The sequence below is a fragment of the Choristoneura fumiferana genome, chromosome 16 (assembly GCF_025370935.1).
Source record: "Choristoneura fumiferana chromosome 16, NRCan_CFum_1, whole genome shotgun sequence".
NCBI classification, from domain to species: Eukaryota; Metazoa; Arthropoda; class Insecta; order Lepidoptera; family Tortricidae; genus Choristoneura; species Choristoneura fumiferana.
In genome coordinates this window covers 1,101,809-1,129,364 of record NC_133487.1, presented here as the reverse complement: position 1 = coordinate 1,129,364, position 27,556 = coordinate 1,101,809, and the positions used below count along the sequence as shown (strand labels likewise).

The following is a 27,556-nucleotide window of genomic DNA, read 5'->3' as shown; positions in this document are numbered from 1 at the left end:
ATTAAATAATTCACGAAATCTTGTCAATTTTAATTCAAGTTCGCCGGTCGCTTGTTTAGTAAAGGACGCATTGTCAATTCCCTTTAAATTATCTAAGTATTTGGTAAAGATTGTAACTCTAGCCTTAATAGAACCGCGTTGCTGTATTAACGTTTTTAAGTCTGCCATAATGGCAAGAATTCAGCAAAGTATTTATATGAAACTTTCGAAGTAAGCACACGCGAAACGTTTTATCACAAAGAATAATTTTTCACTGAACAGGCCGCACCAAATAAATCAAAAGATCCAACCTTAAAAAATCCGTAAGGCACGGCAAAATGGCGCCGGCTCAGCAAACAGCTGTTCGCGTGCAATTAGGGTCATGCGAGGTCACGCGCAGGTTCTCGCGTAGTGTCGAGTAGTAGGTACCAACCACGTTCCGGCGAGATCTTCGACTCTACAGCCAAATGGCGCCTGGAATGTTTAATTTAAGATGCTAAGCAGAGTGCAGAAGCGAAGTAAAGGTGCACGAAGAGAGATTGGAATTACGTGCTCAAACGCCACAAGTATAGGTTAGGTTAATTTATTTCAGTTTCAGTTTTATGACAGCAGCCACTGTATTTTATGAATTTTTAGACTATGAATGGGATAGATTAGTATGAGGTTAGATTAAGTAGAATTAGTTAGTCTATAGTAAGTTTCCAAGTAGAATAAGCACACGTATAGTTACTATAATAATAATATGATAATATGGCGTTTGTTGGGCAGTTATAAAGATAGAAAAGTAGGTTCTATAAAGAAGTTTTCGAGTAGGCAAAATAGGGTTTACGATAAACCTAGGACTTCGAACTATTTAAGTACAAGTATTGTATTTTAAGTAGAAAGTATTATCTAGTCTAGTATATCTCACTCCATAAAAGAAAGTTGAGAGTAAAGAGAGTTCAAGATGCTGACATCAAGAGTAAGTAGGAGTAGGAAGCACACCGTTGCGGCAGCGGCGTGTAAAAGATTAGAGACTTAGTACAAAAGGAAGCAGTCATGAACACACGCCTTCAGTGCTAGTATATTTACAGTAAAACCAAAACTGGGCGTACTTCCCTTTAGAGCGCGACCAAAAGACAACACAGGCCTTCGTGTCACCACATAAACTGTAGCCAGCTTGTCCCGCGTTGATTTCACAGCAAGAAAAATCCAGTTGCTGCAGTCGCCGCCATTACGCCGAGGCACAGGATAAAGAGCGCGCCCGCGCCGCGTGTTTATCTTGATGTCAATCCTTTCGCATCTTGATCGCGTCGAGGTCACCAAAATGTTTAGAGCACTTAGAATTATTTAATTTGCCCTAACTTCAGTTAAAAAGAGTTTATTTTTAAGAATATAGATTATTATTGAATTACTTGTGAATCGTCCATTGTCCGTCGTACGAGTGTGTGAGCCAAGATGGCGGCCGGACGCGCCCCACCTCGTCTCTATGCGCTGTCAAGTCCTAGGTGGTGTTGCCAGTGGCAACACTAACTTCTCCAGTTTTCCTCTTTGTACATGCTTTTTATTTTACTTAAAATTTCATGTGAAAACTTGTATTTTTTGAACAAAATGGATAAAAAGATAGTTTTTTTTATTAGCAATACGTTTCCTCAACAAAATCTTTTAATTTTCAATTGTCGTTTTAACCCTCGACGCAAAATGAGGGGTGTTATAACTAAGTTTGACCGCTATGTGTGTCTGTCTGTCTGTGGCACCGTAGCTCTTAAACGAGTGAACCGATTTGAATGCGGTTTTTTTATTTGAAAGCAGGTTTTCTACCTATGGTTCTCAGACATGTGTTATCAAAATCGGTTCAGCTTTTTTTGAGATATTGAACTTTCAAGTGAGAATGTCGGGGTTTTCCAACTTTTTGTTGGTTAGTTTATTAAAATAATCTTTAATTAAGGATGTAACTTTGTCATTGCCTCAATTTTTATTGACTTTTCTCTTTTTTACACACAACATTTTGAACTATGGCAACCCTAAGCTGCAGTGGGCACCCCTCTGCGCGTTAATGAGTAACGTTTTTAATAAACCCCAAGACGACGTTCAAGAAAAAAGTTAAATAATCTTTAATAACAATATTAAAAGGCCCCTTCTTCTGTATGTTCGTCCTTATAAATATTAATAAATAAAGTTGAATATTTCGTTTGATTGTAACTTTAACATTGCACAATTAAATCAGGAACGGTTCGACATGTTTCGGTATCTCCGGAAAATCTTTTCAAAAGTGAGTGCCTTCACAACTGACTTATAATCGTGAAATAGAAATAGAAATAGGAATAATATTTATTCACTTGAACAGCGGTTACAGAGATGTCGGTTGGTACACATAAAAATGAGTAGAATGTTCAGCACTCTCGCCGGCATCACCAGCATGTGAATATAAAAGTTGCAATTTAATTTCATGCAATAAATTAACGACTAAGAACCAAGTAGGCCAAGCAACTTATAACATTAAATAATTTATGGAGATAGAATTATTAGCAGACACATTTATTTATTACTAACATATTTTAAGGCCATACACTAACAATTTTATGGATAATCATCTGAAAATAAGCTATTATTATTATCGTGAGTGGAACTGTCCAAATATGTCTCACAAGAGTTTGAGTAATATTGTATCTATTCATCATCATCATCATCAGCCGCTAGACGTCCACTGTTGAACAAAGGCCACCACTTTAGAAAGCCATCGCTATTATACGCCAGTATTCTTTAAAAGCACTAGTCTTTGCCTAACCTTGTATTACCGACGCCTGGAAATGCATCCGCCAACAGAAAGCTCGAGTTACGTTTGAAAGCTTCGAGCTTAAAGCTGTAGCCAACTTGGGATGTAATGCACACTCCACTGAATTTACAGTTGCAAGGATGCAATTATTATCTCGCGAGATAATGGTTTAAGTAAGTTTTATGTAAGTATAGCAACGTTTTAAGTTACAATGAAGTATAAACTTTTTCGTAAATGTAATTATTGTTGACTTGCATTCTTATTCAACCTAACTTGCAATGTGTTGAAATATAAATATTTATTGCTTAAACTGTGATGAGGATGAGTATACAGAGTCGCAATGTGGTACAGTCGTCATCAGATACGAGTATATCGTAGCGGGCGATACTCAAATATTTCGGAGCAGCATTACAATGAATTCGAAACTCATAATGAGCTAAATCAGAAAGAAAGAAAGAAATAGCATACATCAGGTACATATAACTTAATGTTTAATTAAGGTCAACTTAAAGCTAGCCGAAAGGGCTGGCAGCTCAGCAATGCTGAGGTACGGAACCACAGCGCTGATTTTCAGCTGCAGCCAAGTGAAAGCAAAGTCAAAGGTATCTATATCTACGCAGTCAAGGTGATCGCAAAGATCTGAACATTTATGGAAAATATGAATACCTAATGTCTATATCCCACAGTTCTAATTCGTTACCATATTCACTTTCATGGTGTCAAAAACTATTTTGAATATTTCATAGATACGCGAGAAGTTTTCAAGCAGCACACTCGAAAATTGCATGTCAACCTGCCAAATAATTTGCATATTCTCTGCACTAGAATTTAATGAAATTTAACTTGCAAGATCTGAAGATTTTCTTACATCCTTATTACGAACATTACAATTAAATAAAGGCTATGGCTTAAAAGTCTCGTTACCAACCCATACACTCCTAAAAAAAGGCTGTAATGACAGCTTCGGTAGGTAAAATAATTTAACAAGACACGTGGCTGTATGAATATCAAATCCTTTGCCTATCACTGGAGAAATAAAAAGTCGGTCCAATGCACGATGTCTGCTCAAATCAATTTTATTTCGCGTTGCGTTTGCCATTCAGCTCTTCGATATTTCATTGAGTTTCGCTGGTTTACCCCAGGCGATTATTAACAACTTATTGGATTTTCAAATAAACAACAGATTTGTATCGTTTCCAATTAAAGCTGAATCAATTTGCAATAAATCGATACCTTGCGTTTGTTACGTTATGAACTTCAATTTGGAGTTTGTAATAAAGTCCATCAACGCGGTGGCATGCAAAATTACGTGGCATGTTCGCTGGCGCCCAAGAGCCCCAGCATCCGCCGGAATCCTGTTTGTAACACTTTGTAATTGTAACCTATCTAGGCCTCTAAGTCTTTCGTAAGTAAGATAAGTACTAGGTATCACAATACCACATTTGCGGCGTAGCATGTCATGTTAGCCTAACCGAAACGAAGGGCGACTTAGCGCCTTAGCGACGCAGAAATACAGCAGGATTTCAACCGGCCTACCCTTCATTTATATTGTAACTCAAAAGTCAAGTTGGAACACATTATTTCCTATTAAGATTTGACTTAGATCTTGGGTCCACCGAGAACCCTAAATTGCCCTTTATTCAAATTGGTACTGCGTGTAAGGGCGTAGGGTCCAATGTTATTTAAAGGTCTTTAAGTAAATAAGGTAAGTTTTGGGTGCTACACATTACCGTTTATCTTGATTTGATGTGTATAATCCACACTAATTTATAAATATGCGAAAGTGACTGTATGACTGCCCCATCAAACTTAACCCCTCGGTATGTCAAATTTAACACACATTATTTAAATACGAGAGTGAGAGATACGATTCGATTTTCTAATTTCAGAGTAGGCACTCGTTATCAGTGTCGCCGCACTGGTGTAATCGTGGTTGTAAGGAGCGACAGAACCAGGCGTGTTCCCGCGGGATCGCTGTAATTGGTCTGGTTTACGAGGCCCGGAAAAGCAGGATCTACGACGGGATTACCCGATTGACCTAGGCTATTATAATATTTGAAGTATTAGATAAGTTTAATAGCTTGAGAGTCAGACCAGCCAAAGTACCTATAAGGGTTAGATAGAAAAAACGTTGATTTGGCACTGCAAAAAAACATTACCGAGATCACATTAGTACAAAATCTGTTGAAACATACAAGTAAACATTTTACAATGTTTGTGTACGCCGCAGTAGTGCAAAAGGGCCATGTTTGAGCGGTCAACATTGCTCATAGGACCAACCCAGAGGACCGTGATCAAAATATTAAGTAAGTACTTTCCTAATACTTAAAAATAAATATATCTACTTATACTATAAAAAGAAAATAAACGGTCCTCAGCAAATAGCACATTATCAGATTTATCAGTTTTGGTTCAATGAAAATATACCTTTAACTTAACTATTTAATCAGTTTAATTCTATGCAAGTATAACGGTAGAAAGCTAATTTCATCAGGTTCGTTCTTAGCTAAGGTTCATTAAAATTTGTTTAACCGCTTTTACATACTTATGAATGAACTATGAAATGAATTGTCATTTCAAAGTTCATATTTATAATGTAAAAGTGAAGTTCAAGCTATCCAAGCTAGGCTAGGTTGTAATTCTTATTTACGCAACCAACGTGTCCACAGTTTTATTTTCGTGCGTTATTGCCTATTTATTACCAAAATGATTGTTATTGACGTAGGAACGTGTTAAACGTCATGCTGGGAGGCTTTGCCTTATGGGGGTTGTTTGCGTTGCGTTATTTTATTGAGACGTTATTATTCGCACGACACTTGTTTTTGGCCGTACTTATATGATATACTGTGAGGCACAAAATTTGGCCCACTCTACATTCAAAATTACCTATTTTTGCATACATTTGAGGGCCAGATTTTTTTCCGCTCAGTATAGTTTAGTACTACGTTTACTATCGCTCACCTCTTCCTATGGATGCCCTTTGATTTGTGGCCAAAAAATCTCCCAAAGCAAGCGCGGCGAGACGCGAGTTGTAAATGTTGGTCAGACACACTTCTCTTGTTGTGCCTCGCGATTCGTCTCGTCACTTGCGTACAGCCTTAGAGCAAGCGTTTTCCGTAGACAGCGTACATCACGCAACTGGGCTATAAAACCTAATATTTAATAATTTACTAACAAACGCATTATTCTGATAGTACAATTGAAGTAAAATTGGTTGTAAACTTGCTACGAAAACGGCCACAAGCCACAACTGCCCATTGGCCAACTGGGAGTACCCATTGGTTTTTGTTCTAAGAAAATAGTCGGACATATCCACACATTCGTCGATTTCCTTAGCACAAAAGACAGGCGGTTGAAAAGATTCGCAGCTACCCAGTTGTGTTTTTCTATGATTTGCTTTTTTACCTTATAAAAATAATTTTACTTAAGTATGATTCATACCCATCTACGGCCGTTGCAATACGATCTAAACTTCGAAAATAACAGGAAAGTAAAGAACGTTTTATTAGCAGATTGTGTTTTGTTCAGATTGCAAAGTGGTTTCTTTCTTTTGTCAATGTTATGTTGATGTTTAGTATTAGGTAAATTTATACATCGATTGTTTATGCATCTGACGAGTGTAATGTTTGTGAACCGATTCGAGACATTGATAGATTCTGTGCGTTTGATCGAGTATTATTGCTCGTTGTTCAGAGGGTTCGATTACGAATTTCTCGTCCTAGAAAAAGCGTTGCTTACATATGATATGACCATGATTTGCTAGCAACGCGTCCGCTCTTATAAAAAGTGATTTGTGTGTAAATTAGTGTCTAGATTGTGTAACGTACCCCACAACGACACAAAAAAACGGTGTGATCGAACGGCTATATCGTGTGATGACGGCGTGCGAACAAGTTTTTTTTTAATAATTCGCGCTGCTGCGAGAAAAGTGATATGACCTAGTGAGCTTTTAAATAAATTTCAAATGGGTACAAAACGCTGTGTTTACTTGTGATTTTTTTTTAAACAATCGGACCTAGCATCAGTGTCGGAGACCTGTGGATAAGCTTTTAGAAGCAATTCAGCGTATGGTGTTAGTGGATAAGAGTAGAATGTGAGTGGCGCGTGACTCGCGGACATGTGCGCTTGCGATGCGGCGCGGCGGCGCGTGCGCGTGGCTCGGGGCGCCGTGCGCGCGCAAGAATGGCGCGGTCTGCTCGTGCCGCGTGCACACCGCGCTGCTGCAGGTAAGGCTCTTATCACACTTGCGAGTAGCGAGCGTATTTTGTATGAAGCCGATAACGCAACGAGCTCGCTGCTACTGATACGTGTATATGTCGGCGGCAGATCGTAAAATCCGCCAGATCGCGAAATTCCTAGGCATATCGTGAAATGACGCCATTTCATGAACTGGCTAAGGTACATGCGCCATATCGTTAAAAACTCACCGTTTAACGATATGCCTGGTGACGTTTAGGCAGATCATGAAACGCCGCCATATTGGTTCTGGCACTTCGCCAGCCGCAGCCGCGGCACGCTCGCTTCGCTTGCTCGGCTCGTGCGTTGCGGTCCCAATATTCATACCAACCACTCCTCGCTTCGCTCATCGTACCTTTTTCTTTTTTTCGGCATATCACGATGTGCCTGTTATAGAGCTAGGAATATCGATGAACGCGTTGCTCTAATCGATCTGCCGTATTGTTTCTCATGCACATCGTGATATGCCTGGCCAACTTTTAGGCATATCATGAAATGGCGCCATTTCACGATATGCCTAGGAATTTCGTGATCTGGCGGATTTTACGATCGGCCGCCGACAAATATTTGACAAAAAAATATCAGTCATTATATATACTTAGCTAATGATTTTTTTATGAGAAATAGCGAATTTGAAAGCGTTACTATAAAATAAAAGTTGTAACGGAATTCCTTAACCGGCTATATATTACAGTTTTGTTTTGGCTTGACACTTGTGTTGACTTTAATAAAAAAAGTTTCACCAACATGGCTGACGTTTCAACCTTTTAGAAACTCTTTTTATTTAATCTGCGGTTACGATTGTCTCAATTCCTTTGAGCGCACCATCTTGTTTTACAAGGAGCTTTATTTTTTCATTTTTTTTCGCTCGCAATTCTTTTATAGGGGCTGTCACAAAAATAGGGGTCTTTAAATAAAAGGGACGTAAGAAAAACCTTAATTTTTTTTCATCAAATGACACTGTCATCTTTTATCTAAGTAAGTATACTAATATTATAAAGAGGAATGGTTTGGATTTTTTGATGTTTGTTACGAATTTACTCAAAAACTACTGGACCGAATTAGAAAATTATTTCACTATTAGAATGCTAAATTATTCCAAATAGGCTATATTTATTAACTGAAAAAATTTGGGTTCCGTACTAAAACTACAATAATGTAACTCAAAGTGTAAAAAAGTTGCCATAAAACATCTTTCATCGCATGCGCTGAAGAAACTATTTAAATTAAATTACTAAACTAATTATAGAACATAAAAATGTTTTACGATATTAAAGAATACATCAAGATCTACAAAAAATTTCGCGATACCATATGCCCAACTATTGTAGTTATGTTACTGTAACTACTTTTTTACATTTTAAAAGTTGACAGAAATTACGACTAATATCAGACCATGTTATCCATAGGTACCTTTGTATTAATCCACCAAATAAATACTTTTATATTCAAGACGGTTTCAATACCTGAATTATTCAAATCGGATATTCCATTCAAAAGATATTACGAAATTAAAAATATCAATCTAACTAATAAATGCATTTACTCTACGTTGACGCGCCCCCGGCTTCGTGCGTGTCGGGTGTAGTTTTTGGGAAATTGAGCTGAAAAATGTGCGTGAAGTGCCCTTGATTAGAGACCTTTTTAGAGTTCTGTGCCCAAAGGGTAATAAAAACGGGACCCTATTACTAAGACTCCACTGTCCGTCTGTCTGTATGTCACTAGGCATAATCTCATAAATCGTGGTAGCTAGACAGTTGAAACTTTCACAGATGATGTAAATACATATTACCGCCGCTATAACAACAAATACTAAAAACAGAACAAAATTAATGTTGCTCGATATTAATAACGGCAACAGGTTTGCTTGAAATATTCACAGAATATTTATTTGTATAAATGTACTTTAAAAATAAATAATTAAATTAAAATAAAATAAATATTTACGGTGGGCTCCCATATAGCAAACGTGGTTTTTTTCGCCGTTTTATGCTAATGTCTAATGTTGTATAGGTACGGATCCTTTCGTACGAGAGTCCGACTCGCACATGGCCGTTTTTTTTTACTTTGCCCGTGTGAAGTCGGGGCGGGTCGCTAGTCTTACATATACGAGTATGTTGGGTAAATGAAAAACATGTCGTGTTCTCGCAATATGAGACGTTGCTTTCTATATCGAAGGCGGATGCTTCATAAATTCGAAGTCAAAGTCAAAATATCTTTATTCAATTTAGGCTATAACAAGCACTTAAGTATGAATGTCAAAAAAAAACTTCCACCGGTTCGGAAAAAAACCTCTGTTGAGAATTAATATTTATCTACGCATTTTTTCCCATCTCAGTTGATAAGCAACTATACTTCGTTTCTTTTGGCATTAGAAAAATGGTAAAGTATAACTTATGGAACTACTGTTACATAATATTTACTGTGTTTTTTTTTTCAAGTGTTTTCAATAAAATAATCACGTCAAGATAGCTTACTTCCAATGCTAAAATAAACAAAATGTACCTAGCTAGATCGACCTATGTTGTCTTGCGTTTGTTATGATTTCAAGGGTACTATAAAACACTAGGCTATATCAGATTATTTTACAAGTGTTCCTAGCGCTTGCTCGTTCCCTTAAGGAATTCCTTTCCTTTGGGAATGTAAACAATCGCAAGATAGATTGCTTTGCCGTTTATCGTCGACGCAAGCGATCATCCGCCTTTGCCGTCTTATTGGTTTAGTGAAACGTAATGTAAAGATATACCCGGAGAAAGGTTATCCGTTAAAATAGTTGTTTTTGTAACCGCCGAAGGAAAATTGTAAAAAAACATAAAGTAAACATAGTTTTCTTAATAAAAGGGAAGACGACTCAAATGTGATTGAAATAAAATAAAATACAATAAATCTGTTTTGTTACATTTTACATGGAACCAAACTCGGGAATAGGTATTACAATAGACAATTTGATGTCTAAAAAAACCAAGTGTGTTAAATCTTTGTTTTGAATCTTGCAAATGACGTACATATTTACTTGCATTACTATATTAATTATTCCTTTTTTTTTATTCGACTGGATGGCAAACGAGCAAGTGGGTCTCCTGATGGTAAGAGATCACCACCGCCCATAAACATCTGCAACACCAGCGGTATTGCAGATGCGTTGCCAACCTAGAGGCCTAAGATTGGGATACCTCAAGTGCCAGTAATTTCACCGGCTGCCTCACTCTCCACGCCGAAACACAACAGTGCAAGCACTGCTGCTTCACGGCAGGATTAGCGAGCAAGATGGTGGTCGCAATCCGGGCGGACTTTGCACAAGGTCCAATTGATTGAACACAAGAAATACAAACACAAAAGCGACTTAATTTTCCACCGTCTAAATGTCATACTCATACCCAAAGCTGACAACATAACGATATCGTGCTGTCCTGCTCATGCTAATAGTATTTAACAAAGAGTGAGAGGGCCAAAATGACACGAACGTTGAATTTCAGAGTAGCGCCCAAGCTTTTGCTAAACGATGTGGAAAGCTCTTTCCATTGTAAATTAATTTCAACATGTCGGTCTCCCAGTTTGCCAGTAATTAAAATCTGCGATAAATGATGCGGCGGTGACTTTTCAATGTATTAATGATTTTTAAATTACTTTATTTGGAATTAATTTTGCGTTTCAGTTTTCTGCAAGCGTCTTAGAAAATAAGAGACCGCTTTACTGAACAGTTGTTAAATTTTAAACCAGGCTTTGATATAAAATATAACGCTACATACAAAATGTCCCGTAAAAAATATAAATAGTAAATCATGTTGTCAAAAAGTAACCTGTCATGTCAATACAACCAGAGCTAGAGTAGATTTTTTTTTAATGGCATTATACAACTACAGTAGATTTTATAACAGACGAATAAAATACCTATTTTAAAACTCTTTCATTCCGCGGATAATGAGGGTAAAGCTGTAACATCTACGTAGTTTACTTTTTAATTTTACTAAAATAGGGCTTGCATATCAATGAAAAAAGATATGTTTTTTTTTGGCAGTTCATACATTGGGACTTTTTAACGCATTCACTTCCACCTGACTTCCACAGGTGCCACCGACGCACATGTGCGTTCAAAATGTATGAATAGTTATGACAGAGGTACTGGCCAAAGTTCCGAAAACGCATATATGCGTCGGTGGCAGTGAATGCGTTGACCCCCTTTCCAGCCGTGGTGCCCTAGTGGTTTGACCTATGGCCTCTCAAACAGAGGATCGTGGGTTCAAACTCCGGCTCGCACCTCTGAGTTTTTCGAAATTCATATGCGAAATGACATTGAACTTCGCCACGAGATTTACGGTGAAAGAAAACATTGTGAGGAAACCTTCACAAACCTGCGAAGCAATTCATGGTGTGTGTGAAGTTCTCAATCCGCACTGGGCCCGCGTGGGAACTACGGCCCAAGCCCTCTCATTCTGAGAGGAGGCCGGTGCCCAGCAGTGGGACGTATACAGGCTGGGGTGATGAAACCCCTTTCCCCTTTACTTTTTATAACACCGTGCGTAGGGAAATAGGAGTCTTGGCCATACTGCTGTGGCTTCAGTAAATCTCAGATATTAAATACAATTGGCTACTGTGATGTCATCAGAGTATCCCTTTTACATGTTTATATTTCAAATATGAAAATCGAATGAACTTTATTCCTCAACCGAATTTTCGAAATACCATAGATGACTGCAAAAAAATCTGTCCCGTTCAAAGACTTTGGAATTCGTCATTCAGCCAAGGGGCGCGTTCGAGTTGACCGTTGACAAAAATAAATGTTGCCAACATTCCCGAATGCAGATTTTTAAAATTACATTACCGAATTGAGGTTTGTTTATTGCTTTATTTAAATTTCTATTGTGTATTGATATGAACGGAATCCTTGTATTAACGGATTTAATGCGGTCAACGTGTGAGCAGTGCCTAATGAAATTCCACACGAGCCTGGCCCTTCGAGTTAACTTCCTTATTATATAATTAAAATATTGATCTGTACATAATCTCGTTCAGATTACAAATCTAAAAAAAAAACATTACTATTCAGCCTGGAGAAGTGGGCAAAGGCCTTTTCCTGTTGTGCCCATTCGTCCCGATTTTGAGCGGTGTCCAGCCAGTCGTTAAGGAATACGTTTAGGTTCCGCCAATGCCTCAAATGAAAACAAAAAAAAATCAGGGCTAAAAGATAGACTTAATATCGCTAGATGGCGTTAGTATGGTGTTTTTTTTGACGTTACGGTCTTACTTGCAATAGGCTTATAAATAAATGAGCCAATTGCAAGCAAGACCGTAACGTCAAAAAACCTCACGATACCAACGCCATCTAGCGATATTTCTCGTCTTTTAGCCCTCATTATAATTTAAAATCCGAGTGATGCCCTACGAGTGACAGTAATATAACGAGGCTTAAAAACCATGTGTATAAAAGTGAATGAGCAAAATAAAAAACGTGCGTGTTGAAATGGTGTTGAATGAGACGTTAAGGGTGTTCGTATTTCGCATGCCTTTGTCTCTCGGGAATAAAAAAACAGTATTTTCCGCTTTACTGTTGTCATTTTATGCCTGTACTTGATTTGTTAACTGGGTGAATACGGGGAATGAAAGGAAAATGTCGTCAACGTAGGTAAATGATTTTAAGGATTTTATACAGCTTAGGTTGAATTTAAGTATTGGTTTAGTGACTTTAGTGGGTAGTACTTAGGTAAAATAATGGTTTGTACTAACAGGCTACCAATATGACTTTGTAATGTAATGAATTTGCAAATATTTTATCAGCAAGTGTCGTTAATTAATTAAAGTAGAGGCTGGCACTCTAAAGCACACTACTTAAGCCTCGTTGAAATATAACATTTAAAAAATAATTAAAAAAACATGGAAGTTTACAATACCCAGACTCGAATACACGAAACCTAATCCACCTGTCAAGCTCTCCGTTACACCAAGATTAGAGCTTGAGTGATACCACATTTAAGGATTTTTAAGCGCTCTGTTGTTTTCTGCAATAAACGCATGTCAGTTTGCATCAGATAATTTAATTACTAAAGATTGTCTTACGCGGTGAGCGAAGCGGCTGTTGCGTGAGGTTTTTAAGTATGGCTTTCAAAGTCTGTTATTACGGGCGTGAAAACAAAGTTTAGATTAAAATCATATTTAATACACCTTAAACCGTACCATAAAAATATCGAGCATACCACAGTGTTGCATAGTCCCCGTTTTGTTAAGAAAAAAGGGAGGACAAAGGTTTCCGAAAGACAAAACTGTCTCAAAACACAGACATTCATTGCCTTGGAACGCATATTTGCCATAATTAATTTCAGATATAGCAAAATATTCACAAAATTATTCCAATTCTAAATAAACCCGCGTAGCTCACCCAAAAACTATGAGATTTGACATTTCGGAGACCTCACGCTACACTAGCGCCTCTAGTGGCGAATTCATACGCGATAGCCCTCATTAGATTGCGTGGATTGTGATTGGTTAGATCGGATGTACGTCAAACGCATTGCGCTTAACGCAGCGTTTATCGCATAAATAAAACAACCGAGCGCTTTAGGCTTCGGACAGTGTTTCGGCCGATTTGTGGATATGTCAGGATTTTTCGATACATATTAAGCGACCTATAAAAGATTTACGCGCCAGAGATTTGAAGTTTGGCAGTCATATTCTTAGAAAATCTTAAGAGCTGAAAAAATCCCACTAGACAGAGAGTACACAAGTTTTATGTTAAAATATATCAAAATAGTCTTATAGTACCTACTTAGTCGCTAATAGCGCCATCTATAGTTTTTACTAAACTAGTATCTATTGTGTATACTTATCTGTGGTATTAAAAAAAATTCAGTCTGTGTAAAACAACTATCGTGTTTTCTATCATTTTATTCGACTTAGGGAGTGAAGCCGCGACTTGAAGCTTGTTTATACATAAAGTAGATTATTTACAATGTTTGCTATCGGCACGTTTCATTCAAAACATAATCGCCTTGCAAATCACGGTTGCGAAAAAATCACAGAAATTATCTATGGAAATCACTTTACTCAGGGTTTTCAATTTAAATGGTAACCCTAACCGCATAATAGAACCGCCATATTGTGAAGAGGTCACAACACAACAAAAGTATATGCAAAAGAGCCCTCTATTTCTATAATAAATAGGAGATTCATTTGTCAAGTAATTTGTAGGTCCTTTGTGCGTCAAGGGCCGGGGCGTGGGCGGACGTGATTTGATCTAGATGGGGAATAAAACGACGCATAGGTACTAGCTAGTACAGGTGGAAGGAGGCTAAGTTGTGGCCATCATCAGTGAATATCCTAACTAATATCGGGTATGTATTATAATACTGAAAAATCATAATACCTACAGTTGAAATTTCGACGCTTAACACATCGAAATTCAGAATACCGAAAGTACAAAATCCCGAAAAGGGGTAGCTCCCGTCTTAGCCTTCGATGTTAGGTATTTTTTGTTACAGCACATAAAATGATAAATGTCAATCTACCCCCGCTTGAAAAAGTCGGAATGTTGTCAATTTAAAAATAGATACAGCAGACTTTGGTGTAACGATGGTTTTGGTATTTTGATTTTCGATGTATTGATTGTCGATTGTTTTATTTGTAGTAATTATGACTGTTCGGCATTATGATTCTACACGCTTAAATCGCTGAACTGATAGAGATGGAATTTGGTATTGAGGTAGTTTGAGATCCTGAAATACTCCTAGACATAGGATATTATGCCGGAAATTTGCATATTTACCGCGGGATAGCGATACATGAATTCTTGGCAGATGAAGACACGGGCAAAAGCTACTGTTTAGAAAAAAATGTGTCCAACATTTTTTGATAACCTGACGGTCTAAATTGTGACAAATTAAAAATAACTCGCCAGTTCATTATCAAGTAACTAAATATTACAAAATTTTACTTGAGTATTGAAATAGTTTCTTTTGTATAAATTAGGTTATTACAGGTATTCAATTAGGTCTTTTGTATGCACGATTTTATACCTCCCTAGCCTACTCATTTAATTAGCCATATGCCTTTGAACGCTCCGAACGCTCCACATACAATAGTCAAAAGTACGTCATGACCTAGAAGGCTATTAGGCGTGAACTATAAGTATCTTTTCCGTGACCCAACAACATCCAAATAGATATGATTATCACCCACTAACTACCAATAGATCTGGCCTAGTTCATATCATCCTGGCCGCACGGGGTAAATCAGTAGCCACGGGGTTCCATGGGTAGTTCCCCCTTTACCCCCTTAAGGGGAGGGGGGCGAGGTTGACCAGTTAGTTGCCTGCTGGGCGATCAAACAAGTAATAGATGTGATGGAATGTAGTTTTCTTTTTGTTTAGGGTTAAGTTGATATTAGAAACCGACTATTGGCAATTTCTAAGCTGGATACAGTAGGTACGTTTTTAGCGTTTTAAATATGAAATAATCTCCCGAGACCTTATTGTCTAAGCACTGTGAATCACAATACTTTTCACCACTTCTTTCTGTCACACGATATAAAATGAAGTTAGAAAAAGACGGCGAAAAAATGTACCTCCTTGAGTTTCTTGCCGGATTCTTCCAACAGAGGTTTTTCCGAACAGGTGATAGATTATTTTCGACATAAGTAGTTACTTGTTATAGCCTAAATTTAATAAAGATATTTTGGCTTGACTTGAATGCGATACCGGCCCGCAAAATACGGCCTCCGCTTTTCTCTTTTCTATGACGATGTTCCGATTTTTTAATAACAGTCCCGACAGTTCTAGATCAAACCCCATGGAATCACTCCGTCCGTCAATTTTTCTTTGAAGTCAAATGAGTTCTTGTATAACTTCAAAAGCTCGCCCTTGTCCGTACATAAATCCATACCTAAATTATATTCCTGAAAAAAATATTTACGTGGCTCTTTTTTGCGAAAACGCTATATTCTGTGAAGTAAATGAAAAGCTCTTCATTCGGCCTACAAGGGGCCCTTAGTCTTGGGCCCGAAATCTGTATAAAAGGTAATATAATCGAGACGCCTTACGAACCGTATAAGCCTCTAGACTCATAAAAGTAATATGAGTGATATAAAAAGTCGGAAATGCGCGAGTTAGGGATGTCCGATATGTAATGATTATCGATGATTTTGAAAATGAAAATGTGACATGGCACCATCACATTTTAACAGGCAGGGCTGTAAGTTTAATGAAATTCTGATTTGAATTGCCATATGGTCGGGAATCGTGGTTTCTCTCGTACTTAAACATTTTGCCACTTTGTCCAGAAATGTTAGTTTTCCGATCTGGCAACCTCCATTTTGATGCCTGTCATAACATACCTGATCCATGTGATATCTCATAAAGAATTTAAAATAAATAAAACTTATGATCGAAAGCGCTGAATATTTTTTCAGCACCAACGGTTCATAGAACCCTGTCGCAGGGAGCCTCTGCTGCCTTTATCAAGTTTTTTTTGATAAGTGCGGCAAATGTTAATTGCAACGGGTTCCACCAAGTGTCATACGAACTTGTAGGATTTTAATCGATGTTTTTGTATCGACAACGGTGATACGTGAAAATCCTTCGTGGTATAAGCCGGGTGATGCCAAAGGTTTATGATGATTCATCTCAATGAAATACCCTTATATGGGTTTATGACGAAACTCGCAACAGGTGTTGATAATAATGTTGGATGTGCTCATCAATTTAACATGTGTCTTGACCTTTATTTGAGTCTACTTGGCACGTGTAACAAAAAGATACAAACTAATTTTAAATTCGTGTTCGTAAATCTAGAAATAATGTAACAACAGTAACTTACCTTAACTTTTAGTATAGTACTTAAGGTTGTTTGCGATGAATTTTCACCAATTAATCTAGTCCAAACTAAGCAAAGCTTGTTATGAGTACCAGGCAACGGATAAACATACTAATAATAACATTAACATACATTAAAGACTCAAAAGCAAACATTTGTATTTTTCATACAAATATTTGCTTCGACCGGAAATCGAACCCGGGACCTCACGCTTCGTAGTTAGTTTTTCTAAACTACTAAGCTACCCGGCCGTCAAAATGTCAATATTGAACTTGCGGTTTCAATATACGATGCTTTAGATGAGGGCTAAGATAAGATCTTAGTATTCTGTGAGACATGCTAAATCCCCGAGCTCAGTACACGAACAATAAAAATAACTTCTCCAAGACGCAATAACAGAGTTTTTGATAAACTTTTATTCGAATTCACAAAGCTAAAGCAGGATTAATTTGCTCAATAAACGAGCAGAAAGTCGGCTCGGTCTCGATTTCCCCGGGGCCTTAAATCTTTGTTGCCTTTATACTGTGTTATTGTATTGTTGATCGAAGTTTGATATCATTTTAAAATCCAGGTATTGCGGTAAGACGGCATTTTTACTTTAAATGTACCTACCCTTTACTTTTTTTTTAGAACTAGTAATTATTGTTTCTTTACTCGGAATCACGAGTATACTGTTGATTTTGACGAAGAGTAAAATGTCCTTAAGAGAAGTCTCGTCGTTCCATTCTCCATACAAACGTAGTCCCGGTCTCATTTGAAAAGTAGGGTATGGACTAGACGTAATTATCTATGCCTGTGGTTTTTCAGATTTTCATATAAATGTGTAATTTCAAATGTAAGTTCGCACATGAATTTCGTAAAAGCTCAGAAGTGCGAGCTGAAGAACTCAGATGCGAGCATTTACAAAATATACATGCAAAAATTTACGAAAAGTGCGAATATAGGCCACATTCAGCATGATGCCTTGTGCTAATTTTTACTGGAATTATATTACTCAAACTATTTTTTATTTTTTAGCAAAAATATTAGTACCTAGGTATAGTTTTAAGACGTTCGACGACTGGAAGTGGCTTAAATTTTTAGAGTTAAATTATAAAATAGATTAGAAAGCACAACTCTACTGAAATTCTCTTTTGGAAACTCAACATAACGTCTTGACTTGCACACGTGTAGTTCGTAGCAGAGACGTACTGCGGCGTTATTAGATTTAAAGTCAATTCTACACAAAAATGTTTGCACTCCCGTGGCCATATTAAATTTCACTTTGCTCTTAGTGTCTAAGCTTTGTCTAGCGTATGCGGATTGTTTTCAGAATACTATAACTTCACGGAGAATATTTTTACTGACAATGATCAAAATCACGGATTCACCTGCCCATACCTGCGATCTGCGAAGCAATATGGTTTATGTGAAGTTCCCAATTCGCATTGGGCCCGCGTGCGACCTACGGGCTCAGGCCCACTTTTTTTGAGAGGTGACCTGTGCCCAGCAGTGGGAAGTGGTGGGCTGAGATGATGATTATCATAATGACGATATGTCAAAATCAGAGATTTAATTTCGATAAAATTTTACGTTTGATTTGTTGGAACCGGAACTTTATATCGAAATCGGAGGCGGACAATTGGCGAGTACCTAAAAAGTTTCGGAGCCGAGGTCTGAATCGCAAAAAAAACAATCAAATATACAATCAAGTTCTAACCTAAATTAAGTGGCTCTCTTCCAAGATTTTTTTATTGTGGCGTATTTTATGGTACGAAATATAAAATAATCTGCAGTAATTTGATTTGTTTACTTTTTTGCCAACAGGAATTCGCAACCCTCACGAAGGAACTCAACCAGGCGCGAGAGCAACTATTGGAGCGAGAGGAAGAGATCTCCGAACTCAAAGCAGAGAGGAACAATACCAGGGTAAGCTACTACTTCGTTCGTAAGTTTTTTTTTTCATTAGTATTCAACGTCTAGAGAAAAACATTTGATTACGTAATGCAAAAGTTAAACCTATATTAAAAAAAAAAAAAAAAATCTTTCACCTTTAAAACGCTATATTATTGGCGAATACCTTATTAAGGTATATTTTTTCACGAAAACGTGTAAGCTGCCGCTAGACAAAGTTGCAAGCAATAGCTAGTATATGTATATAATATACTCGTACCTATTCAGAGTTAAACTTTGTAACTATAAGAGATAATTTTTAGAACTACCACTACTGAACTGATTCCAAAAAATTCTTTTGAAATGCTTCACTATCCCAACGTTAAAGTGGGCTAGTTTTTATCTCGGGAAATACAAAATTCCCGCCGTACACAGACGAAAAATAGGATATTCAAATCTCTACAGCTCTCATTCCTTTACCACGCATCATCAAAAAAAAACTAACGCTCGCATGGGAACGCCTCCTAGTTCTGTTATCCTGGTATAAATTGTTATAAAAACTGAATTGTGTTGACAAGCCATGGAGCCCCGAGGGTCCTACATTGAATAATTCAAGATGTCTAGACACGATGTATCTCGAAGATTTACGAATTGTTTTATGCAGGAGTAGAGATTGATGGCGGTGTTTCGAGTGCTATCCCTTACCGCGTATGAGATTGGTCCCGATACTGATTTATATGGATGATATACCTTTTTGCTAAAGGTCGTTAGTGATTGCTTTCAACCGGCTTCTAAAAAGAACTGTGTGTTGTTTTTTTATACAATAACTTGTGATTACACTCGGCTTTGCAAGCGTTATTCATTAGATCCAGCAGTTGAATTGAAATTCCGGGACTTCCCCGGGAATTCCGGAAGTTTCCATGGGAATTCCCGAAAATTACATCGTCGTCTTTATTGACGTTGCATTATGTATGTATGTATGTAAACTCTTTATTACACATACAAATAAAAATACAAATACACAGAGAGGAGAACAAAGGCGAGCTTATCCCTAAAAAGGGATCTCTTCCAGCTAACCTAGTTAGGAGAAAACATTTGGTTATATAGAGTCAACCCAAACCGCAAGTTCAGGGTGGATGGAAGCCGTTTCCAACTGAAGCAACTGGAGTTTTATGGGAGAGGCCTATGTCCAACACTGGACGTCCTATGGCTGATATGATGATGTTGATGACGATAAACGTTATAACAGTGTCTCATGAATCGATCCATTCACCTACCCAGCGGATAAGATTTCGTGATTTTATCCCAACCCCGAGCCTTGGTGACCTAATGGTTTGACCTATAGGCCTCTTAAGCTGAGGATCGTGGGTTCAAACCCCGGCTCGCACCTCTGAGTTTTTCGAAATTCATTCACCCGAAATTCACGAGCTTTAGCGAGTATGAAGTTCCCAATACGCACTGGGCCCGCGTGGGAACTACGGCTTAAGCCCTCTCATTAGGAGAGGAGGCCTGTGCCCAGCAGTAGAACGTATATAGGCTGAGATGATGATGATAATGATAGATAATCCCGATCCCGTGGGAATACCGGGATATAATAATAGCCTATTTGTTATTCTGGAAATCGATGGACGACGGTTGGATGAAGACGTCTGTTTCCACCAGAGATGTGCTGTGCGAGGATAGGTAAATGAAGCGTTTCTATTGGTTTATAAAAAACACATTCCTCGCACATTTGACATTATTGGTGGAAACGCGGTGGAGACCTTTGTTTAATAGTGGACGTCTTCCAGCTGATGAATTCAAGATGTCTCTACCCTGTTCCAGCTACTTCTCGAGCACTTAGAATGCCTGGTGTCGCGGCACGAGCGCTCGCTGCGCATGACCGTGGTAAAGCGGCAGGCGGCCGCGCAGTCAGGCGTCTCCTCGGAGGTAGAGGTGCTGAAGGCGCTCAAGAGTCTGTTCGAGCATCACAAGGCGCTGGACGAAAAGGTGAGATAGTTATAGACTAGCTGAGGAGTTTCTGACCAACATCGCTAGATGGCGACACGAGAAGTCCATTTGACGTTACAACTTGCTAGAGATTGGCTGGCCCGTTTAGATAATGCCGCATTTACTTTCAGCCGAAGTGAGCAGGACGAGTGTGTAAACACGATAATTCTCATGCCACTGCAATAGGGAATATTACTGCAATATTCTGCCGCCAGAATGCAGCACTAGCACAAACCGTAAACAGTTTTTGAATGTCATCTAAATTGCCATAACATCACATTATTTAACTATTTTTTTGGAAATACTCGTATAGCTGTATCGTTACTATCGATGTAAATATCATGTTCTTTTGTTACTAATAAATAAATTTGGCTTGATCAGTCATGGCCACAAACTATAAGGGCCCTCGCCCACGGCGACTTTTTGTAGCGATGCTGTCGCGCGTTTTGTGAATGCTCGACAGCATCGCTACTAACGCGCGTTAGTCGCATTGGAAACGCGCTACAGAAGCGATGGCAACGCGCTACTAACGCGCGACAGCATCGCGACTGTATCGATGCAAACGCGAGACGGTTTCGGACGACATCGTGGAGAGAACCGAGGGAGGGTGAAGCGCGGCAGTAGCGCGTTTGCATCGCGACTAAATCGTGGTTATGTGGGCGAGGGCACACAGCTAGCGACCGCATCGCGAATGTATCTATGCGAACGCGCTACAAAAAGTCGCCGTGGGCGAGCGGCCTAAGAGAACTGACGTTGTCATGACGGTTTGTTTACGGTTTGTGCTAGTGTCGCTCCCTGCGCAGAGTTTTGCGTAATGTTTTTGGTATCGTTTTTTGATCCTTTTTCATACTTTTATAATGAACAATTAATATAGATTGTATAAATTCATTGGTTTGTGAAGTCACGCGGTAATTTTGACTATTTCAGGTCCGGGAGCGGTTACGAGTAGCGTTAGAGAGGAACACAGCTTTAGAAGAAGAATTAGCGTTAACCAAAGAAGAAGTAAGTCAATATAATTCTTCGCAAAGGTTCCACCTTGATATTAACGTTTTTTTAACGTTCTTACCAGATCATAAACGCCGTAATGCGAATGATCGATTTTTTATTTTAATAATCATGAGGAAAACTTTTCTCAAATAACTTACGTAAAACTTTTTTGAACTTTATATGCACCTACAAACTCTGAAGTGTCAGAGCAGTCTAATGATTCAGGATAAAGTACCTTGATTCTGCGAAACACGTGTACAGTCACCAGCATTAATATCTGACACAAAGCGTGCTTTTATATCTGATACGACTCTGTTTCTACGCCCGGTAGGACGTGTCAGATAATGTTTACACGCTCCGCTGTGTGTGTCAGATATGTTTACACGCTCCGCTGTGTCAGATACTTTTACGTTCCGCTGTATCCATCGACATCTATGTACCTTGGGGCATTAGACTGGCTGTTTGGAACAAAACGCGCGGCGCATCAATGATCAATATTACTTTGACACAACCACTGTCACGGACGTCAACAGACTGTAGTGAACTGTTCACAAAACCGCGCTGTGAACTCTTTTTGTGCGCCGTTTTGATGTAAGAAACATGCAGTCTAGTAGATACATAGATACCCTAAACCGAAGAGCATGTATGAAGGGAATAATGAAAGTGGACGAAGCGAAACAAGTATGTAAGGATCGTAGCAAGTGGAAAGAAGTGGTCTCTGCCTACCCCTACGGGAAAGAGGCGTGATTATATATATGTATGTAGATAGATACATAGATGTATCAGATATTAATGCAGATGACTGTAGGATAGCTACATCTATATCATTTAAATAATATTGTAAATCCGTTTAAAAAAATATACCTCGCTGGGTTTCTTGCCGGGTTATTCTCAACAGAGGTTTTTCCGAACCGGTGGTACTTTTTTTGACCTAATAAAGCCTAAATTGAATAAAGATATTTTGACTTTGACTGTGTTACATATTTTCACGCAAATCTAATTCTTCCCAACAATGTTTTTTTTTTTCAGCTGCAACAGTACAAATCCGGGCAGGACAGCGACCGGCCGAAGGAAAACGGTGCCGTCAGCACCGGCTCGCCGGAACACAACGGCGAACAGTTACAAACTAAGGTACCCCTGTGTTCATAGAGCATGAGGTTTTTTCTTCATATTTTTTGTAAATATTGTCCGTTTTCTCTATCTCTAACACGTTCACCGCCATTCACACTGACGCTTAAAATACCTACGCGCTACGTCAAAGTGACGTTTGTGCAGTAATCTATTGCATCTCGTTTTTGTCTTTGAGCTGTGTTTTATGAATGAAAGACATATAAATTCTTTATAGCAGCTGAAATTACTTAAGTATAGCGACTTTGACGCGCGTCAGAATACTTAGTGCGATTTTGAAGCACCTCGATCGCGAAACGATAATATTTTGAATTCGTGGTGTATCCATCCATGGTATATAATAACGTGAAACGCGTACAAAGGTAATGTGTCTTGGCGGTGAAAGTGTTAAGATTTAAAATACTTTATTTAAAAAAACTTGAAACAAAACTAGTAATCTTTGTACATATACGTACATTGTACACACACTGTCGCAAGGATGAGGTACACTAACAAAATTAGACGATTGTATTTTTGATTTACACACGATCTAGCGATTAATTAAATTGTGTTTTTTCTAGAGCTTTGAGTGGTGATTGTGCAATGTTTTATAGGTTTATTTCGTTTTACTCAATTTATCGACGCTTACTATGGTTATTTAGGGTAACGCTGTCTCGGTAATGTGCAGGTATTTTTAAGTTAAAGATAATCTAAGAACATTGTTTTATACAATTAATTCATTTCCGTTTCTTTAAATTTCCTTTATTTCTTGTGAAAATTTCCAGAAATTTCCGGGAACATTCCCAACTATTTGGAAACTTTCTGCAACTTGCAATCTGTAAGCGTGACCATTCCTGAACTTTTAAATGCTTTTCCGAAAATGTATTGATAAACTGGCTAACAGACAACACACAGCTTAAACCTGGACCTAGAGACTTAAAATTGACAGTAATATCCCTTTAAGATCCTTTATTCTACACCAGTTGTCCCTGGCCGTCGCTTCTCTGGCGAAATTGGTGTGTTTGTTAGGGCTTTTATCCTAATCAACATTTTCAGTCACGAGCGCAAGTGTCTTCGTAATGCTACTTGAATCATCTCTGAAAGATGACAAGACCTATTAACATCTGGTCAGGCCAGCGCATAAGAAAACGTCCCCTTAATCTTTTATTATTGACCCTTCCTGACGCCACAAGTTGCTCTATAGAGTGCTCCCCACTCGAGTCACATGTCCGAAATATCGGAAGATACGAGATAAGCTAAGTACGTAGATACAGGATAATCCAGCGTGAATGGTCATTTATTGGGTAAGCGTATTCAATCTTAGTCTACATCTTCGCTTATCATCAGGCGTGATTGTGGTCAAACGCTGGCCTATTTATTTAAAAAGCTAGTCGTTTATAAATTGAGTAAAACCAATAATGTTGTGTATAGAATCTACGGATGTAGCTGGCATGTAATTTTGTTTCTCTGGGCGGGCAGGAGGGTAGCGTTAACGGGGACGAGCGGAAAACCACCGAGCTTCAAAATACGATCGCCAAACAGGTCAGAGGCTCATATAAGCTGGTTACTAGAGCTAGCACACCAGCTTTTGTAACGGAAACTAGAAGTAACAGGTTGGTAAGGTCTAGTGGCTCATGAAGCAACCATGAGGGAACGTGTTAACTTAGTAGCATTTCGTCTAAAAATTCTAAGAAGCAACTGGTTTAAGTAGCAAGTCGTCTGAGAAGAAACTGGTCTATGAATCAAGTTGTCTATGAAACAACTGGTCCAAGTAGCTAGTGGTCTAAAAAGTTCCCCGAGTATCTGGTCGGTCTCCGTTCGTCCATTTCCTGGTTCGTAATTTTTAAATCTATGATCCAAAGTCGACGGAGCTCTGAGAAGCGAAGCTCCTATTCCGCGTAGCTGATGACGCAACTCTAACCTAACCTATGTTTATTTATATTTCCGACATAAGTTACTTTTTAGACCAATTGCTTCTTAGACAACTTGTTACCAGTTGCTTTTTAGACGAAGTGATACTAACTAGTAAGAAATGAACGATGTCCGCAACAAATCCTGGTGTGCTAGCCCGCCTTATTGCCGACGAGCATGTCGTCGCGTTATCCATTTCTTTCTGCTACCATCTTGTACCTAGTGACAGAAAGAAATGGCAAATACGATTGCGATGATGCGCATGTCGGACAATACGCCTACAAAGCTAGTGACGTGAGATGTCCTCCTTAGGCTTCGTTGGTGAATTTATCTACTACAAAGAAGTCGTCTATGTATAAAGCAAGGTATAGGCATGTTTCTTGATTTGCAAAATAACTTCGAGTCAGAACATGTATTAAACATACACATGTAAAAGCTAGATGGAATATTTCTTTAAATATACTTTAAAGTAAGATTTCGTCTGAATTTTTTTTAAACGAGTTTTATTATCACAGTAGAGTCAGATTCCATATTCTTTCTGCTTTCTGTACTGTGTGCGTGATATGTTTACTTACATAACAACAAACAACAATATTTGCAATAAAAAAACTGGCAGAAGAAGGTCTTTACGCCAAGAAATCGCTAATATGTCTTGTTAAGGTGATTAGAAATACTTGAGAATACGTACTTAGCTTGTTGTTTGTCACCAACGGCAGCCCAAGGATTTCATCCACTCGTTGTCAGTACAGGCATCGATAACCAAGCCTGCCATCGCACGCTTGCATCGCCATATTAACCGTGTAACCACAGTCCGCCATATTGGGGTACAACTGTATTTTATAGGCATTTAGCTTCACTGAAATGTTATAGCATTGTATTAGTTGTTGGTATTATTTATCAGATTATATGCAATTAATAAGGTAAGTAAAAAATTCTACTTCGATTGTATGTGTGATTATTATTTTAATAGACCCGAGTATGTTTTCAACAACCTTAAACATTGCTTTTCATTTCGACGATTACATACAAAATATCGTGCTTTCATATTAATTTGAAATCAAGTTTGATGTTGAATAGAACAAGAACTTGCTTTTTATTTCTTTTGAGTATCAATAACCTGCACAAACCTGCGAAGTAATTCAATAGTAAAGTTCCCAATCCGCACTGGGTCCGCGTGAGAACTACGGTCCAAGCCCTCTCATTCTGAGAGTAGGCCTGTGCCCAGCTGTGGGACGTATATAGGCTGGGATGATGATCAATAACCTACATTATTTTTATTCGACTGGATGGCAAACGAGCTAGTGGGTCTCCTGATGGTAAGAGATCACCACCGCCCATAGACACCTGCAACACCAGGGGCATTGCAGATGCGTTGCCAACCTAGAGGCCTAAGATGGGATACCTCAAGTGCCAGTAATTTCGCCGGCTGTCTTACTCTCCACGCCGAAACACAACAGTGCAAGCACTGCTAGCCGCTTCATGGCAGGATTAGCGAGCAAGATGGTGGTAGCAATCCGGGATGCGGGTAGCTTTACGGGACTTGACTTAAATAAAATAAATCTTGGAGTAAATTAGCTTGTACTCGTGAGGTCTTATGCATGCGCTATTACAGGGTTTCTCAAACTTATGGCTCCACGTACCCCTGTTAAAGTTTCTAGACGACAGCGAACCCCTACCACCTTCCCCCCCAAAGAAAGTAATAAAATGGACTGTTGGAGAAACTAAGTTTATTTTTATTTCAAACATCATCATAATTATAGTGTATATTATTTATTTCAATAAAGGGTAACAAATATAGGTAAGAATCGTCTTGCCAACAAAAATACAAACTGAAACAAATAAGTAACAAATTTGGAGTTAAAATATGCAAAAAGACTGCAAAAACCAATCTTAATCATCTTGCCAGTCTTGCAGCCACCATCACGTTAACCTTGTCGCGAACCCCCTACCGTCGAATAGCGAACCCCTAGGGGTTTGCGTACCCCACTTTGAGAAACCCTGCGCTATTACATAGTATAGTCAATGCACACTAACATTCATTAGAATAACAAATATCACACGGCCATTAACATCACTGTAGTATCAGTAAGGGCCTATACAGGATTGCCCATTTAGATCGGTCTGTACCTATGGGAAAGTCTGAAACTATAAGACATACGAAGATCTGTTCTTAGGAACCATGTCATCGATTTTAGTAACAAGAAAAACTGCATTCTACATAAACACTTGTACTCAGTTCGGGAATCGAACCCGTTCGTTTTTGAAAATAAAACTTACATTATTTATGCTCGTATTTGGATATCAGCTGTGTAGCTCATAAACAATAAATGTTACTATGAAACACGGTATCTAGAATTAATAAAATGCATTGAATTTAAATATAATGACCCGGATAACTCACGTCTTAAATCGAGTTTAGCTCGACATGTTTCGGGTTAATCCGTAGCCCTTCGTCTTCGGAGCAACGCGACTCAGCGGCTGCTGCAACACGCGCACTGCGTGCCGCCGCTCCAAGAAGGGCTACGGATTAGCCCGAAACATGTCGAGCTAAACTCGATTTAAGACGTGAGTTATCCGGGTATATTTAACATGAGTGTGTCTCACGGTAGTTTCATGTTCAAAATTGCATTGAATTTCATATTATTTAATAATGTAAATTTTATTTTTCAAAACGTTCGGGTTCGATTCCCGAGCTGAGTACAGGTTTTTTTTTAAGTTAAGTTTTTCTTGTTATGAAAATCGTTCCCATGATTCCTAGGAACAGATCTTCGTATGTCTTATAGTTTCAGACTTTCCCATACTGACCACCCTGTATACGCTAGCTGGTGCACCCGCATGGTGCGCCATGATCCGTCGCAGACGCATGCATCAGCTAGCGTAGACCCTAATGTCCGGTCCACATTATTCCAGTAAAGCCGTT

At 38.6% G+C, this 27,556-nt stretch overlaps 1 protein-coding gene across 14 annotated transcripts in view; it reads left to right on the top strand.

The window, feature by feature from the left end:
- The window catches only part of Liprin-alpha (PTPRF interacting protein alpha), a 193,394-nt gene that overhangs the window by 132,226 nt on the left and 33,612 nt on the right, over positions 1 to 27,556 (top strand). For 11 of the 14 annotated variants that reach the window (XR_012452304.1, XM_074099384.1, XM_074099386.1 and 8 more), the window contains exons 2-6: positions 18,577 to 18,678; positions 20,467 to 20,631; positions 21,559 to 21,633; positions 22,648 to 22,749; positions 24,205 to 24,267. Coding sequence is in view for 13 of the 14 variants with exons in the window: in XM_074099384.1 (XP_073955485.1) it covers positions 18,577 to 18,678; positions 20,467 to 20,631; positions 21,559 to 21,633; positions 22,648 to 22,749; positions 24,205 to 24,267 (507 nt within the window). In the remaining variant the exon portion in view is untranslated. Of the gene's footprint in view, positions 1 to 6,864; positions 6,961 to 18,576; positions 18,679 to 20,466; positions 20,632 to 21,558; positions 21,634 to 22,647; positions 22,750 to 24,204; positions 24,268 to 27,556 lie in introns of those variants that run through there. The other 3 variants (XM_074099395.1, XM_074099393.1, XM_074099389.1) reach the window with 2 other exon arrangements.